At 40.7% G+C, this 15,768-nt stretch overlaps 1 protein-coding gene across 1 annotated transcript in view; it reads right to left on the bottom strand.

The window, feature by feature from the left end:
- lamc1 (laminin, gamma 1) overlaps positions 1 to 12,022 on the bottom strand; it is a 68,860-nt gene extending 56,838 nt beyond the window's left edge. Inside the window, exon 1 of the mRNA XM_088086000.1 lies at positions 11,316 to 12,022. Coding sequence (XP_087942126.1) covers positions 11,316 to 11,691 — 376 coding nt within the window. The 5' untranslated portion in view covers positions 11,692 to 12,022. The remainder of the gene's footprint in view (positions 1 to 11,315) is intronic.
- Positions 12,023 to 15,768: the final 3,746 nt, after the last annotated feature.

A 15,768-nucleotide genomic window follows, 5' to 3' on the forward strand; every position in this document is an offset into this window, starting at 1 on the left:
CATCATGTCAGCGTGAGGGTTTGATCCAGATGTCAGACCCGCTTAATAACAACGGAGAGGAGGCCGCGTGACGAGTTCAACATGGAAACAAGAGGAAACACAACCGAATGCCAATCACTCAGCCTCCAGTCAGCTGAGGCTCAATCAGTCAACAGATTCTCATAAATCATCAGCAAACGAACGGAGTTTATATCAGACAAAACACCAAGAATAAAAAAAAAGAGTTTACACTGAGTTATGAAACCGTTAATCATCAATAATCGATTCACTGATTTTTAATAAACAGAGCTGTACCTGACCTTAAGTTTCGTCAGTCAAACTGGATTTGGCTGTTAAATATTTGACTGTTTGTCTTCATTTATCAAGCTGACAGATTTTCTGGTCTGGGGAAGTTCAGGTTAGTAAATATGCGTTTTTCATGTTAATAAATGTTCCCGACTTTTAGAAAACCTAACTGAAAACTACGATTGCACATTAGGGCCATTGTAGATTTAAAAAATTAATTTAAAAAAATATCAGTGAGCAATATTCTGATTTGATGATAACACACAAACTTCTGAGAAAAAAGTTGGACATTCTCCACTTTTATAAAGTCGCAAATTTGTGAGAGGACAAAGTCAGAAAAAGGTGGGTTTTACGTTTTTTAAGGGTCCCGTCACTTTGGATCAGATCGAACAGACGCTGCAGCAGACAGACTTCACATTATACTTTGTAATTAAATTAAGCAATCAGGAAATCCTCCAGATTTTAGCCCAGAATCACCAGATCATCAGCATCCGGACTCCGAATAAACGCTGTCAGGAGGATTTCCTAATTGCTAAATTTAATGCAAAGTATAATTTGATAAGTTCATCCTCTGCAGACATAAAACACAGCAGGCGGATGAAGCTGATCCAAAGTGACGTGACGACGTTCTAAGACCCAAAAAACTAAACAACAAAAAAAATATTTTTCCAGTTTTTTGCATAAAAAAACTATTCTAAAAAAGTATGTGAAAAGACTTTTTTTTACCACAAATTTGAAACTTTATTAAATTAGAGAATATCTCTGAAATTTGTGAGGTTTTCTCAAAAATGTTGTGACTTATTAAATAAAAGAATAAAAGGGAAATTCTGAGATTTTTTCTTTAGATTTTTGTTTTCTCTTAAAAACCCATAAAAAAACAAGACAAAAAATAAATAAAATTAGAGGTAAAAAGAAAAATAATATCAACAAAAAAACAGATTAATTTCTCTGTAATATAATTCTGGGAATGATTTTGTTGTTGACGGTGTTTCTAAGCCCCCCCCCCCCCATCATGTTTCTTTCACAGACAAAATCATGTTTGCTCGGGTTTCAAAGGGTTAATTAGCACGTGGTGACGAGAATGCGGCGTTTGTACTTCAAAGTGTCGTGTGATGAGTGAGCAGAGCGGCAGGTTCAACATGCCGAGTCCTCGAAGCACAAAGAGACGCTGGAAATGAATGATTTAACCCTTTGAACCCAAATAAAAAACAATCTGCTGCAGATTTTGACTTTTTACCAGCAAAAAGACGGATGATGGTGGATGAATGTGGCTTTGATTTCTGTATGACAGTGGACAGAAGGACACAAAGAGAGAGGACAGACCTCCTCCTGCTCCTCCTGCTCCCCCTGCTCCTCCTGCTCCCCCTGCTCCCCCTGCTCCTCCTGCTCCTCCTGCTCCCCCTGCTCCTCCTGCTCCTCCTGCTCCCCTTGCTCCTCCTGCTCCCCCTGCTCCTCCTGCTCCCCCTGCTCCTCCTGCTCGTTAAAGAAAGAAAGGACAAAGGTTTGTGAGGTCGGAGGAGCCTCTGATCTCCTGATGGGACCGTCCTCTCTTTGACGGAGGGACGAGGGTCTGAAGTCCTGACTGGAGTTTGAGACGTGAAGGTGGCGGAGCTGCAACGGTTAATCGATCTCACCTATTAACCCTCTGAAAGCTGAGCGATCTGACTCGATTTCTTTCACAAACACTAAAGAAAGTCATGAGCAACTTCACAAATGGCCTAAAAATTGCAAAAACATTTGCATGAAGTTCAGAAAATGAACTTATAAAAAAAGAAAAACAAAAACAAGCTAACAAACAAAAAAAGACCTTAAAATCCTAAAAATAATATAGATTTTTTTCTGTAACATAATTTTAAGAGTGTAATTATAACAATTAGAACTAGAATTTTATGGACAAAAAAATTAGAAGTTGAGAAACCTTTAAAAAGCCAAAAAAGAGAAGAAAGACCTTTAAGTCCTAAAAGGAATTACAGCAATAATTCCCGTTCTTTGATAATACTTGAGTATAAAGTTGAGAAAATGAACTTCAAAAAGTAATAAAAAACAAAACAAAAAAGAGCTTAAAGCTGTAAAAATATTTTGCATCTATTTTTATGATATTTTTATGATAATAATTATAAGCATATTTTTTCTGGACATCCGTATTTGCAAATTCCAGGACTTTTCCCGGTTTTTCACATGAACCCGCGTTAGTTTTCTTCACTTCACTGATTTGTTTGTAAAATGTCACTGAAAATATTCGTCCTTTTTTCCGTGCTGAGCGTCCGCGTCTCTCTGCTCAGAGGTAACGCTCCTTTCTGCATCAAAGACACGAAAATGGAGCTCAGAGAAAGACGCCGGTTCCTGGTCCGGGTCTGAGGACTCTTCAGACGAGAAGAGACTGAATATTCATGTCGGGGGGGACGACGGCGCGGGGCCCCTGCAGAGACACAAAGAACGGCCCCTGAAGAGCCAGAGAGCAAGAGGACCGATCTGTCCGTCCTCCTGTCTGTCCTCCTGTCTGTCCTCCCGTCTGTCCTCCCATCTGTCCTCCCGTCTGTCCCCCTGTCTGTCCTCCCGTCTGTCCTCCCGTCTGTCCCCCTGTCTGTCCTCCCGTCTGTCCTCCCGTCTGTCTTCCCGTCTGTCCCCCTGTCTGTCCTCCCGTCTGTCCTCCCGTCTGTCCTCCCGTCTGTCCCCCTGTCTGTCCTCCCGTCTGTCCCCCTGTCTGTCCTCCCGTCTGTCCTCCCGTCTGTCCCCCTGTCTGTCCTCCCGTCTGTCCCCCTGTCTGTCCTCCCGTCTGTCTTCCCGTCTGTCCCCGTCTGTCCTCCCGTCTGTCCTCCCGTCTGTCCCCCTGTCTGTCCTCCCGTCTGTCCTCCCGTCTGTCCCCCTGTCTGTCCCCCTGTCTGTCCTCCCGTCTGTCCCCCTGTCTGTCCTCCCGTCTGTCCCCCTGTCTGTCCCCCTGTCTGTCCTCCCGTCTGTCCCCCTGTCTGTCCCCCTGTCTCGGTGACTCGTGTCACCATGAAGGTTTAGTGACGAGTGTAAAAGGTCGCGCTCTCTGTTCTCACCTTGACTTTATGAGAAACGTTTCGTGCACGGAGCGTCGGCAGGAAACGATCGTGAATCTGCCGTTTGAAACGTCAAAAAAACTGAAACTCTGAGCTTTAATTTCAGGCTGCAGCTGAAACTTTTATCTCTGAATTTATCAATAATCTGTTCAAATGAAAAACTAAGAATAAATCCAAAGATATTTCGTTTTCTGTGATGTGAAACAGAGATGCTTGGAATCATTCTGCATTTATTATTATTATCATTATTAATTTTAATGTTTTTATTACTTTTATTTAATTACCTGGTACGTAATGGTAGTATCGGCCAGGAAATTGAAGTTTTTTTATGTTGAATAAATGCAGCATGTTTACAAAGTCAGTGAGTAATGGTTTTAAATAATCGGGATTTCATGTCGAGCAAAATGATCCTGATCGTGATTTTTGCCATAATCGAGCGTCCTGCCTCTGGTGTTTCCATGAGCTTAATCTGATGTTCGATGGATGTACGGCTACATTTTAATTGAATTTTTACCTGTTTATTTATTAACTATTTATACATTTTAGTCTGTCTAACTAGATGCTATATTTTATTATTTTTAATATTTTCTATCTATTACTTGTTATGTTATCCCTTTATTTTTTATGTATTTATTTAAAAAAACATTAATAATAAACATTTGATTTGTGGGGTGTATGATTAGAAAATTGCCAAAAAAAGTGTAGAAAATGTCCTGAAAACTTCATTTATAATTATTAAAATCACACATTTCAATTTCTGTTACAAAGAAACTGGATAAATATTAAAAAACAAAAGTAATAAAATAAACATGAAAAATGACCCAGAAAACACTGAGAATAAGATTCATTAGTTCATGAATTTTTTTAATTGTTTTTGTCTTTTTATTTGTTTTGTCCGTCGTGTTCGGAGCATCAGGCTGCTGAGAAACTTTACGGCCGGTTTACCCGCAGCCTCTGGATCTCATGGAGGGGGGGTGGGGGGGGGGGGCAGAAACAGCTGATGGATGTTCAGCTGACCGAAGACGTCTGCGCCTCAGACAGCAGCAGTGCACTGTGGGAAAACCCTCCTCTCCAGGCTTTCCCAAAAACTCCACGCCGCTTCCTGCCCAGCGGCCAGCTGTTGCAAATTATACTGATGTGAGAGTGTGTGTTGGGGCGGGGGCGGGGGCGGGGGGGCATCTGGTCGGGACTCATTGTTTTGAGCCGGAGGAATGAGCTCGGCGTGGGAACCTGCGATGTGAGGAGCTTATGAGAGCTGCACAGCTGGAGCGGCGGCTCGGAGCCGCTGACGGCTTATTGCAGCTGATGAAAGAGACGGACGCTCTGAGGCCTTCGCCCAAAACTCACGGAGAGGCATCTTTTCATTACCAACAGCCTGCCTGCAGGAGGGGCCACAGAGGGGCCACAGAGGGGCCACATTTCTTTAAGAGAAAACTCAAGAACCTGCTTAGTTTGGCTTTTAATTGAAATTTACCTGTTTATTTATTGACTACTTTATTTCTACATTTTAGTTATACGAGATGCTTTATTATTTTATTGTTTTTACCATTTTTATTTGTTATTTGATTTGTTATCCTTTTATTTTTATTTATTGGCTTATTCACTTGTTTATCTATGTATTAATGTTATTTATGAATAATATTACATGTATTTATTTGGATGTTTTCACCTGTAGGTTTTTTCTTGCCTCTGGTGTTTCCATGAGTTTATTTGATGTACGATGGATGTACGGCTACATTTTAATTGAATTTTACCCGTTTATTTATTGGCTATTTATTTATACATTTAAGTCTGTTTTACTGGATGCTATATTATTTTATTGTTTCTAACATTTTTATCCATTATTTGTTATGTTATCTATTTATTTTTATTTATTTATAATTTATTCATTCATTCATTTATTTATTCTCAATAAATGTATAAAGTCTGACTGATTAAAAACACCAGAAATGTCCCTGAAATGTCCTCGGCTCCTGAACGCCTCCCCGCTCACCAAAACACACCTGAGAGGAGACGTTTCATCCTTTATCTCGTTATCGTCACCATTTTGAAGACGTTTTGCCTCCATGTCCTGACTTCAAAGACTCGCTCAGGTACTGAAGCGAGTAACAACTCCTCCTCCTGCACCTCCTCCTCCTCCTCCTGCACCTCCTCCTCCTCCTGCACCTCCTCCTCCTCCTCCTGCATCTCCTCCTCCTCCTCCTCCTCCACCTCCTCCTCCTCCTCCTCCACCTCCTCCTCCTCCTGCACCTCCTCCTCCTCCTCCTGCATCTCCTCCTCCTCCTCCTGTATCTCCTCCTCCTCCTCCTGCACCTCCTCCCCCTCCTCCTGTATCTCCTCCTCCTCCTCCTGCATCTCCTCCTCCTCCTGCACCTCCTCCTCCTCCTCCTGCATCTCCTCCTCCTCCTCCTCCTCCTGCACCTCCTCCCCCCACAGACAACTATTTTCACGTGACGCTCATCTTTAAGTAACCTCACGTTTAAGTCTCTGTCATTAACACAAAACACCCTGAAAGTTCACTAAAAATATCCTTTAACCCCTCGAAACCTGAGCAAACTGGCAGGAAAAGGTGTGACCTCTGCCTTCGCTTCTTAAGATATGCAGTATTTTAGGAGTCATTTATGTTGTTTTAATAAACTTAAACCTGATTTTACACGACTGCTGTGTTTTGGATTAAACAGATAAACTTTAACAGGATTTGAGTTTTTGACTCCTGTCTGAGCCTGAAACCCCTGAAAGGAAGTCAGACTCAGTACACCAGACCTTATTTAAAATTTGACTCATACTGAGCTGTTATCATGTTCGCAGTTCTTGTTCTGCTTCCTGTGTTTTAACATTTTTAAACTTTGGTTTCTTTGGTGAAATGATAAAAAATGTTACTTTATAAAGTAAGCATCACAAAAAGCGTATGTGCTGGTTTTCTTGATATGTCTATCTGCAGGTCTTTCATGTCACACTCGACTCTGTGGTCTGAGCTGCCGAGTCGAGTCCGGACACGTTGCCTTCCTGCCGCATCAAAGAGTCTGAACACACAGAAATACGAGCAGACTTCAGCTACACAAACACATCATGTTTCCTGAAACTAACACTGCCAGCATCCACATCCTCAATATGAACTTTATCATCCACCACCTCGACATGAACTTTATCATCCACCACCTCGACATGAACTTTATCATCCACAACCTCGACATGAACTTTATCATCCACAACCTCAACGTGAACTTTATCATCCACAACCTCAACGCGAACTTTATCATCCACAACCTCGACATGAACTTTATCATCCACCACCTCGACATGAACTTTATCATCCACAACCTCGACATGAACTTTATCATCCACAACCTCGACATGAACTTTATCATCCACAACCTCAACACGAACTTTATCATCCACAATCTCAACGCGAACTTTATCATCCACAACCTCAACACGAACTTTATCATCCACAACCTCGACATGAACTTTATCATCCACAACCTCAACACGAACTTTATCATCCACAATCTCAACGCGAACTTTATCATCCACACCCTCGACATGAACTTTATCATCCACCACCTCGACATGAACTCCATCATCCACAACCTCAACGCAAACTTCATCATCCACAACCTTGATATGAACTTTATCATCCACAACCTCAACACTAACTTTATCATCCACAACCTCAACGCGAACTTTATCATCCACAACCTTGATATGAACTTTATCATCCACAACCTCAACGCGAACTTTATCATCCACAACCTCAACGCGAACTTTATCATCCACAACCTCGATATGAACTTTATCATCCACAACCTCGATATGAACTTTATCATCCACAACCTTGATATGAACTTTATCATCCACAACCTCAACGCGAACTTTATCATCCACAACCTCAACGCGAACTTTATCATCCACAACCTCGATATGAACTTTATCATCCACAACCTCGATATGAACTTTATCATCCACAACCTCGATATGAACTTTATCATCCACAACCTCAACGTGAACTTTATCATCCACAACCTCAACGCGAACTTTATCATCCACAACCTCAACACGAACTTTATCATCCACAACCTCAATGCGAACTTTATCATCCACAACCTCGACATGAACTTTATCATCCACAACCTCGACATTACCTCTAACATGTACAGCCTCAGTGTGAACTTTATCATCCACAGTCTCAATATGAACATTATCATCCACAGCCTGGACAGGAACTCGCACTTGCATGATTCTATTTTATTTATTTATTCATTCATTCTTTTCTGTGTTGTTCACTGTTCAATTGTTCACTGCTGACATCTGATTTTATACTTATATTTTTCATTTTATTTTATTCATTTAATTATTTCCTTTTTAAAAAATGTTATTATTGTAACAAATGTATTTACCGTATGTAGGTATATTTTGTATGTGCCTTTTTTTCTGCCAGGGTTGGAGGAATATTGTTCTTTGTCCATTGGTTAATGCTCACGTATAATGTATAAAACTGTTTTTTTTTAAAATTATCACACAGTAAAAGGATGCAAATTTTGGTGATTAAAGCACTTGTTTTGATCATCATCTAGTTTCTGAATCAGTGAATCTGAATCACTTCTGTCCTCTCGGACTGACGACCGTCGTCTCCGTTTAAACTCATTTTGGCACCAGAAGAAAAAATATTTGCAATCTTGTAAACAGGAACAGATTTCCTGAAACTCAACGAGCTCTTAAACTTTTAATAAACTGTCACAGAAGCACTTCCTGCCCAGACGACAAATATTTAGGGACTGAACGATGTCGTAACACTGTCGCAACGGCTGAAAGGAAACGCTCAGAGTCTCACTTTAAACACGAGGACTCAGAAATCTGTCATGATGCTTTCAGAGGAAAGTTCTGCGGGGAGCAGATTTTCCCATCCGCAACCAATACATTTCCAGGACTTTTCCAGGACTTTTTCTATGACTCTAAGGCAAATTTTAAAGACTGTGCATTATCTGACGCCACCATCGATACTCCTCATCGGTTCTTTTTCATCACTATATATTAGCTATAAAAGATTAGAACTGAATATTTAAATACAACTTGGGGACTGTTTGTTATTTATGAGAGAGGAGGAGGAGGTGAAAAAGGGGAGCGCATGTCCAATTTTTTTTACTCACTTTGGAGTTTGGAGGGACCTGTGTTTTTTATCTATACAACTTTAAGTTACTGTTTATCACTGTTTTACACTGTTTTACACTGTTTATCTTATCACAGCCAGAAACTGTACAAAAAGAAATTATACATTTCATTTACTTTCAGATGGTCCTTGAACACACCATGTGTTATTACACAGGTTTGCAAGACAAAATTTTATGACTCATCCATAATTTTTCAGAGGATATTTAGTTTTTCAAAACTTTTCCAGGCCTAAAAATTAGCAAATTCCATGACTTTTCCAGTTTCCTGTCGGCCTCAGACGCCAGCTGGTTTTTAAAATAAGAGCGGCTCAGCAGCTCATTGATAATTATTATTTAGATTTATTTGCTCTGGTTATGACTCCGCAGCCGTTTCCCTCGGGATATAAATAAAGCTTTATCTGGCAGATCTGCTGAATCAGATCGGAGCTGTTTACACCTCCGAGAACAAAGCCGGAGCTCTAATTATGAAGCAAACAACGAGCCGACAATGAAAACACGGCCCGAGGACACAAACCTCAGCGTGTCATTAAACACATTTCCATTTGAAAACCGAGCGTGGAGCTCTAATCAGACTGCAGCACCTGAGGCTGCAGAGACAGCGGCTCAGCTGCGGCCGCCAGCGTGACTGAACCTCTCAGGAATGTCAGGCAGCGTTAAAAACAGTAGTGCTGCCGGGAGGCCCGAGGCTCAGCGGCTTCACAAATAGACAGGTATTTTTAAAAGGCCGGCTCGCAGCTCCACGGAAACTAAGACGACGTCTCACAGAGCAGCAACGAGGGCTGCGAAAAATCCAAAAATACTCCGTTTGTTGAGATAGGAAGTAGGGCTCGACCCATATTGGTTGTTCAGGGCCGATACCCATTATTACTACCTAAGGAGACTGATAACCCAATTTAAAACCAATTTACTTTCACAAGAAAAACACTTCTGTCAAAATTTAGAATAGAACAAATACAACACAAAACTTTGTTTAAATGCCTAAAACAAATGTTTAATCAAAACTGAAACTTTCAGCACCAAATACTGCAAATTTTATTTTAATTTTAAAAAAATGAATAAATAAAAATATCTCCCTGAGGTTTTACAAAGTCAAAGCTCCTCCCACACCAAATATCGGCCCCGATAATCCGTCGAGCCGTCAGAAAAAGTGAAAAGCAGATCATTTTTGTTTGTGCAAATTTCTATAAATTTCATAAAAACTGACTAAAAAGACAGCAGCAGCAACGAGGACGAAAAACAACTCACTCTTTGACAAATAAATTCATAATGACATAATAAACCCTAATGCAAGGCTCACTTACTAAATTTCTTATGGAGCTTTCAGTCACATAGTGGGGTCTTCATCAGCAGGAGCCTGAATTTTCACTAAAATGACGACATTTTACTTTTCATTTAATCACGAGCTTCAGCTCAAGACAACTGAGCCTTTGCAAAGAAAACTCAAGAGGAAGACCACGTGACTGAAAGCTCTGGAAAAAAAGGCCAGTAAGTGGACTGCCAGATTTAAAGAATACTCAGCGAGGTCACGAGTCCAAAGTCTCTCAGCAGAACGCCACAAACCAAAAACTGTTTATTTGTCACCAACCAAAACCTCTGCAAACTTCTACGAGTCTTACAAAAAACATATAATATAGTTTGGAAACTGTAACTGCAGTATATTTTGAGCATCTGTTATTAAAAAACAAGTCATTGCAAAAAAATAAAAGAAAGAAAAGCAGCTGTCCGCCTGCACATGCGGAGTGATGTGCTGATTTCTGAAGACGACTCAACTTGTCTCAGAGGACACACCGTGAGACCAGCTGTCCTCAGAGGACACCCCCCCTCAATGACAGCAGCAGCGGAGGTGGCGGACAGCAGGCTGCTGACTTCACACCTGCAGAGCAGAGACGCTCGCAGTCTCAACACACACTGTCAAACAAACACTGGAAATCACAAAGACGGCTGATGGAGGAACTGGAGCTGCTGGGAGAGGCTGACCCTACAGTCAGGTCAGAAAATAGCTGCAACCCCCACCTACACACACACACACACACACACACACACACACACACACACACACACACACACACACACACACACACACACACACACACACACTCCACCCCCAACAATGAAAACTATGTCCTCCATGATTCACTGCTGGCAGCAAAAATCCCTCATTCCCAAAGTTACATCACTGGTTTCAAACTTTTAACCTGCTGATGAATCCAAACCTCAGACTCGAGACTAAACTCGTCTGATCGCCTGTTTTTCACATTTCTTTCATGTTAGAAAAAGAAAAAAAGTTCAGCAAAGCAGCGCCGTCTCGGTAACACTTGAGCAAACTTTTTCATGTCCACACAACAGAGTCAAACCAAACCCCACAGGAAGCTTCGCCAGTTATAAGTTTTCCCACTGGTTTGGAAGTGTGCTTACATGTTATGTCACAGCTGCGTGTGATTTTCAATTTTAACGTCGTTGTCTTCAATTCGGCACACAGCCACGACACCAAACTGACGTTTGTTTTCCAAGTTTGCCAAAAAAAACACCGTTTTACAGCTGGTTGGCGCTGCCCGCTCAGGTGTATTTAGACGTGAAGCGGCAGCGCCTGAACCTGCTCTGTAAAAGCTGGAATTTAGTACAAAAATTAAAGTTTGAGGATAATGAAAGTGAGCCGAATAAAAGAGAAGTTAGTTGTAAGTAGAAAATATGTGTAATTGTGTTTATCTATGTGGGTGATTTTAGGAGTAAAGAAGGAAAGCTTAAATTGGCTTTTTTTCCGATGGGGTTCGGCGTGGTGGCTCTCGCGCGGAGAGAGGGGCTGTCGCCGGGGTCTTACCGAGGTGCAGGGTGAGGTTGATGGAGTTCGGGTACTGGATGCCCGCCAGCATGGTCTGGCTCTGCCACCAGGTGGTGTCCTGCTGGTTGTTGTAGTCGGTCAGGTACACGGCGCTGTGGTTGTTCCGGGGGTCCCGGGCGTCGCAGATGTGGCAGGACTTGGTGACCCCGGTGGCGCCGGTCTGCACGCAATACTCCTCGGGCGGAGAGCCGCAGGTGTTGGTCGCCACCACGGTCACGTTAAAAGCGGCGTTGACGAACTCGGGCATGCAGCGCTGCGCTCGGTTCTGCTCGTCCGAGCACTCGTCCATGGCAGCGCGCACGCACAGCGCCGCCACCCAGCTCCAAGCCAGCAGAGCCCGCAGCACACTGCGCATTTTCCTGCTCCGCTCCGTCCGCGAGCACAAAACTAACTTCTGACTCTCCGCGAGCTCGTCCCAAACTTTGCGGTAACTATCTGGTCACCGACAGGAAGCAGCTACGGCCACCGAGTGCGAACATGCAGCGGCGGATCGTCTCCAGGCCGCGTCCAGAGCTCGTGTCCCGGCTGCTGCTGCGAGAGAGTGTGTGTCTGTCCGTGTGTGTGTGTGTGTGTGAGAGAGAGAGAGAGAGAGAGTGTGTGTGTGTGTGTGTGAGCTCGGGCCTCAGCTCTTTGTGTCCGCCGCCATGCACCGACTCACAACTCCGGCAGGAAAAGACGGGACTCCAGACTACACCCAGCGCGCTACTGCGCAGCTCCGAGGCGCAGAGGACACTCCGGCCACTTCCGTCCCCAAACTTCAGGAAAACCCTCCCAAAAAGTCACAAAGTTCCCATCAAACTTTCATTAATGCTCCCGCGCCTCCATATATCCGCTCACATGTACGGAGAATAAATCACCATGGCAACATCCCAAATATCAATTAATCAATTAATGTTGAGACCGAATTAAAAAAAAAAAAAAGTTTTTGAATTCTTTCTGTCCAACTTGTAGAAAACAAAACATTACTCCAGGATTTACGTATCTTATTTTCATTTTATTTTTACAAAACACAACATTTCACACTATGGCGTTTATGGAAACATTGTTTTGTGAAATATTGTTGCGTTTTTTTAATATTGTGTTTTTAAAATATGATATTTTCGTAAAATCAATTTTGTGAGATGTTGTCATGTTTTGTTAAATGTTGCATTTAAAACAATGTTATGTTTTTTTATCATAAAGTGTCATTTTGTGACATGTTGTGGTTTGTAAAATATTGTTGTGTTTTGTGAAATTTACGGATCATAAATGAGAAAAATGTCGATGTGTTGTTTAATTTTGACCTAATAATGTGACATAAAGTTCTATCAATGAGATTCATTTAAAAGTCACTTTTCCATATTTCTTTCTTATTGCTGTTTCTTATAGTTCTGATCCATTCTGAAAATTTACTTTTTTGGCAGAAATTAGCTTCCATACTGACAGCATCTCTGCAGCAGAGGAACCTTTAAATGTTCTCACAAATGTTGTCTCACAAAATTCTGTTTATTTCTTGTCTTATTTGTGTGTGTGTGTGTGTGTGTGTGTGTGTGTGTGTGTGTGTGTGTGTGTGTGTGTGTGTGTGTGTGTGTGTGTGTGAAATTCTGTATATTAATAAAACACTAAAACTCAAAAACTGAAGTGTTTTTTTTTTTCTTATTTTTTCTCAGTGTGACATAAAGTTGTTTTTTTCAGTCTTTGGACCTGAAGTGAAAACACATCAGAGATAATAAACAAACACATGATGAAAAGACGATGAAGAGTTTGTTCATTAACACACAGTTAAACTCTGATTAGATCTTCATCAGCACAATAAGGTTAACAGTGAAACTCTGATGAGGTCAAAGGTCAAAGGTTACATACTGGCAGTGTGATGACAAACAAGTTATTAAAGAGGTCAAACAGGAGCAATAAATGAATGAATGAGTTCATTAATGCGCAGCAAAGACGAGTCGCTCTGCAGACATCAGCGTTAAAAAACGTCAACATGTGAAACTTTAAAAGTCTCAGAGTTTTTTTTCATTTGTTTCATTTGTTCAGCAAACGCAGAAACAGAAACATGTTTAAAGTGAAGCATCACTGCCGTCATTCTGGTGATTTTAAAGAAAAAAAGGTTTACATTTTCTGACAAAAAAGAGTTTTAAAGAAAAAAAAAAGCCAAAAGTTTTAAAGAAAATAAAAAAGTAAAAAGTTTAATACAAAAAAATCATCAAAAGGAAAAGAACCACCAAAAACTTTTTAAAAAAGTCTCAAAAACCCCCAAATTTGCCAAATATTTTTGAAGACAAGATAGTCAAAAATTTAAAAAAGAAAATCACCAAAAATATTTCAAGAAAAAAGAAATTGCCAACCCTTCACGTGCAATTGGTGTACATATTTCATATACTATATTTAAATATTATATATTTTCTAGACTGTTGAGTTGTTGGCACCTTGTAACTTTATGTTATTTTTTTGCACCTTGTTTTCTTATTGCCACCTTGTTTTTTATCATTCAATATTTTTTGTATTTGTAATTTTTTTTTACTATTATATTGTTCTTTTGCTGCTTATCCTGCACATTAAAGCTGCTGTAACACTGTAACACAAACTCACATTTGTGGGGCTAATAAAGGATTATCTTATCTTATCTTATCTTATCTTATCTTATCTTATCTTATCTTATCTTATCTTATCTTATCTTATCTTATCTTAAAACATTTAAGAGAAAAACAAAAGTTATTTTCAAAGAATAAAAAAGAAAACACAGTTAACTAAACTGAAAATACAGCCGTTTGAAATCACAGAAAAACATAAGACTCCACGGTTCTTTAGAAAAGTTTTGGACGTGACTCTTTGAACCCTCGTCTCCCCTCTCATAAATAACCAACAGTCCCTTTGGAGGAGGATTTCCTCGACAACATAAAGCAACACTTCATCCTTCAGTTTACCACAAACAGTCAGCGTTAAAGGAACAAAAGCCGTCTGACAGAAAAAAGAAGAATAAAAAGCACAAAATACTGAGGTACTGTTCTGAATTTCAGAGAAAAGTGAACATTTCTCAGCACTTTAACTTTGTGTTTCCGTTTCTCTGATTTGACGGATCGATCTGACGCGCAGTAACAGTAGCTGCTGTGTTCAGGTGTCTCTGCACTTTGTTGGTTATTAATATAATTAGTTAATTTAAAATAATTTTTGCAGAAATCTGAAACATCAGAGTGACTTTCTGCTCCATGAGGACTGCTGGCGCCCTCTGCTGCTTTCTGATTCTGGATTTTCAGCAGTCGTGGAAAAAAGAAAAGATTCAAGCATCAGAAGCTGTAAAATGTCTGAATTATTCATTCGTCAAAGACCCATAATTCCCTGAGAGCAGAAATATGAAGTCAAATAAAAACACCTCACAACTGTCCTGAACTATCAGCTGTAGTCACAATAAAACCATTATTTTTAATTTATTGGTGCAAAAAGACAAAACACAAAGTGTAAAACAGCAGTGTGTCTGCAGCAGTGTCCACAGGGGACATCAAAGGACATACAAAGACAAAAAGGTGACATGCTGAATTTAATACTCCACTGAGTAACTCTCACAGGAGGGTATCCAGGTCTCTTCATACATCCAAAACCTCTTTATGGAAATGTTCATCAAGTCTTATGTGCAATATTGACATGTGGAGGCATTTCAAACATTTTTAAGCACTGAAGCTTTTTATTTTGGCTTTAGTAGAGAAGTGTCCAACTTCTAACAGCTGTATTCTGTATTAATGTCACTGTTTTTTTATTTTTGAGGAAAAACTTTAGGCAATTTTTAGGGTTGGGTGATAAAACAATAACAACATCAATCGCAAAATAATTGTAATTTCCTCAATTACAATATGAGACGAAGTCGATAAAATGTCAGAACTCATTCCAGCCGTGTTTTGACAGACAACACGAACAGCCGATGATCATAAGAATAGAGACGCGGAGAAACAACTGCAGTGAAGGACTTTGACTGTCGAACAGCTGAGTGTTTGACAGCCACAGCATTTCATCATGGCTCATGGTCTGACAGCAGCGCAGTGAGACAGACAAACAGAGCGCAGCTTCTCCTCACAGCACCAAAGTGTCTGAAACAGACACATCTGCAGAGATGAAAGTGACTTCTTTAGACTCTACAGACGACTCTGTGTTAGTTTCAGCTTTAATCAGACTTTGGATGAATTATTTAGAAACAGCAGGACGCATCGCTCCGTGTCTCATCCGGCCGCTCGCGCTGAGCTCTCATTATTATTACCAGGGGCAGATGTAAACTTCGGCAGTTTTTTTAAAATGACCGTAGGAGTTTTTGTATTTTTCAGAGGGATTCAACCTGATGCTTCACTCAGTGTTTTTCTGGACGGAGTTTGTTTTCGGTGAATTCTGTCGTTTCTGGGAAAAAAAACAATAAAAAATAACAATAATTTAAAAAAACAGTTTGAGTTCAGCTGGAAAAGTT

Source organism: Plectropomus leopardus, chromosome 12 (assembly GCF_026936395.1).
Source record: "Plectropomus leopardus strain MGB_pleo_1.0 chromosome 12, ASM2693639v1, whole genome shotgun sequence".
Classification (NCBI taxonomy): domain Eukaryota; kingdom Metazoa; phylum Chordata; class Actinopteri; order Perciformes; family Serranidae; genus Plectropomus; species Plectropomus leopardus.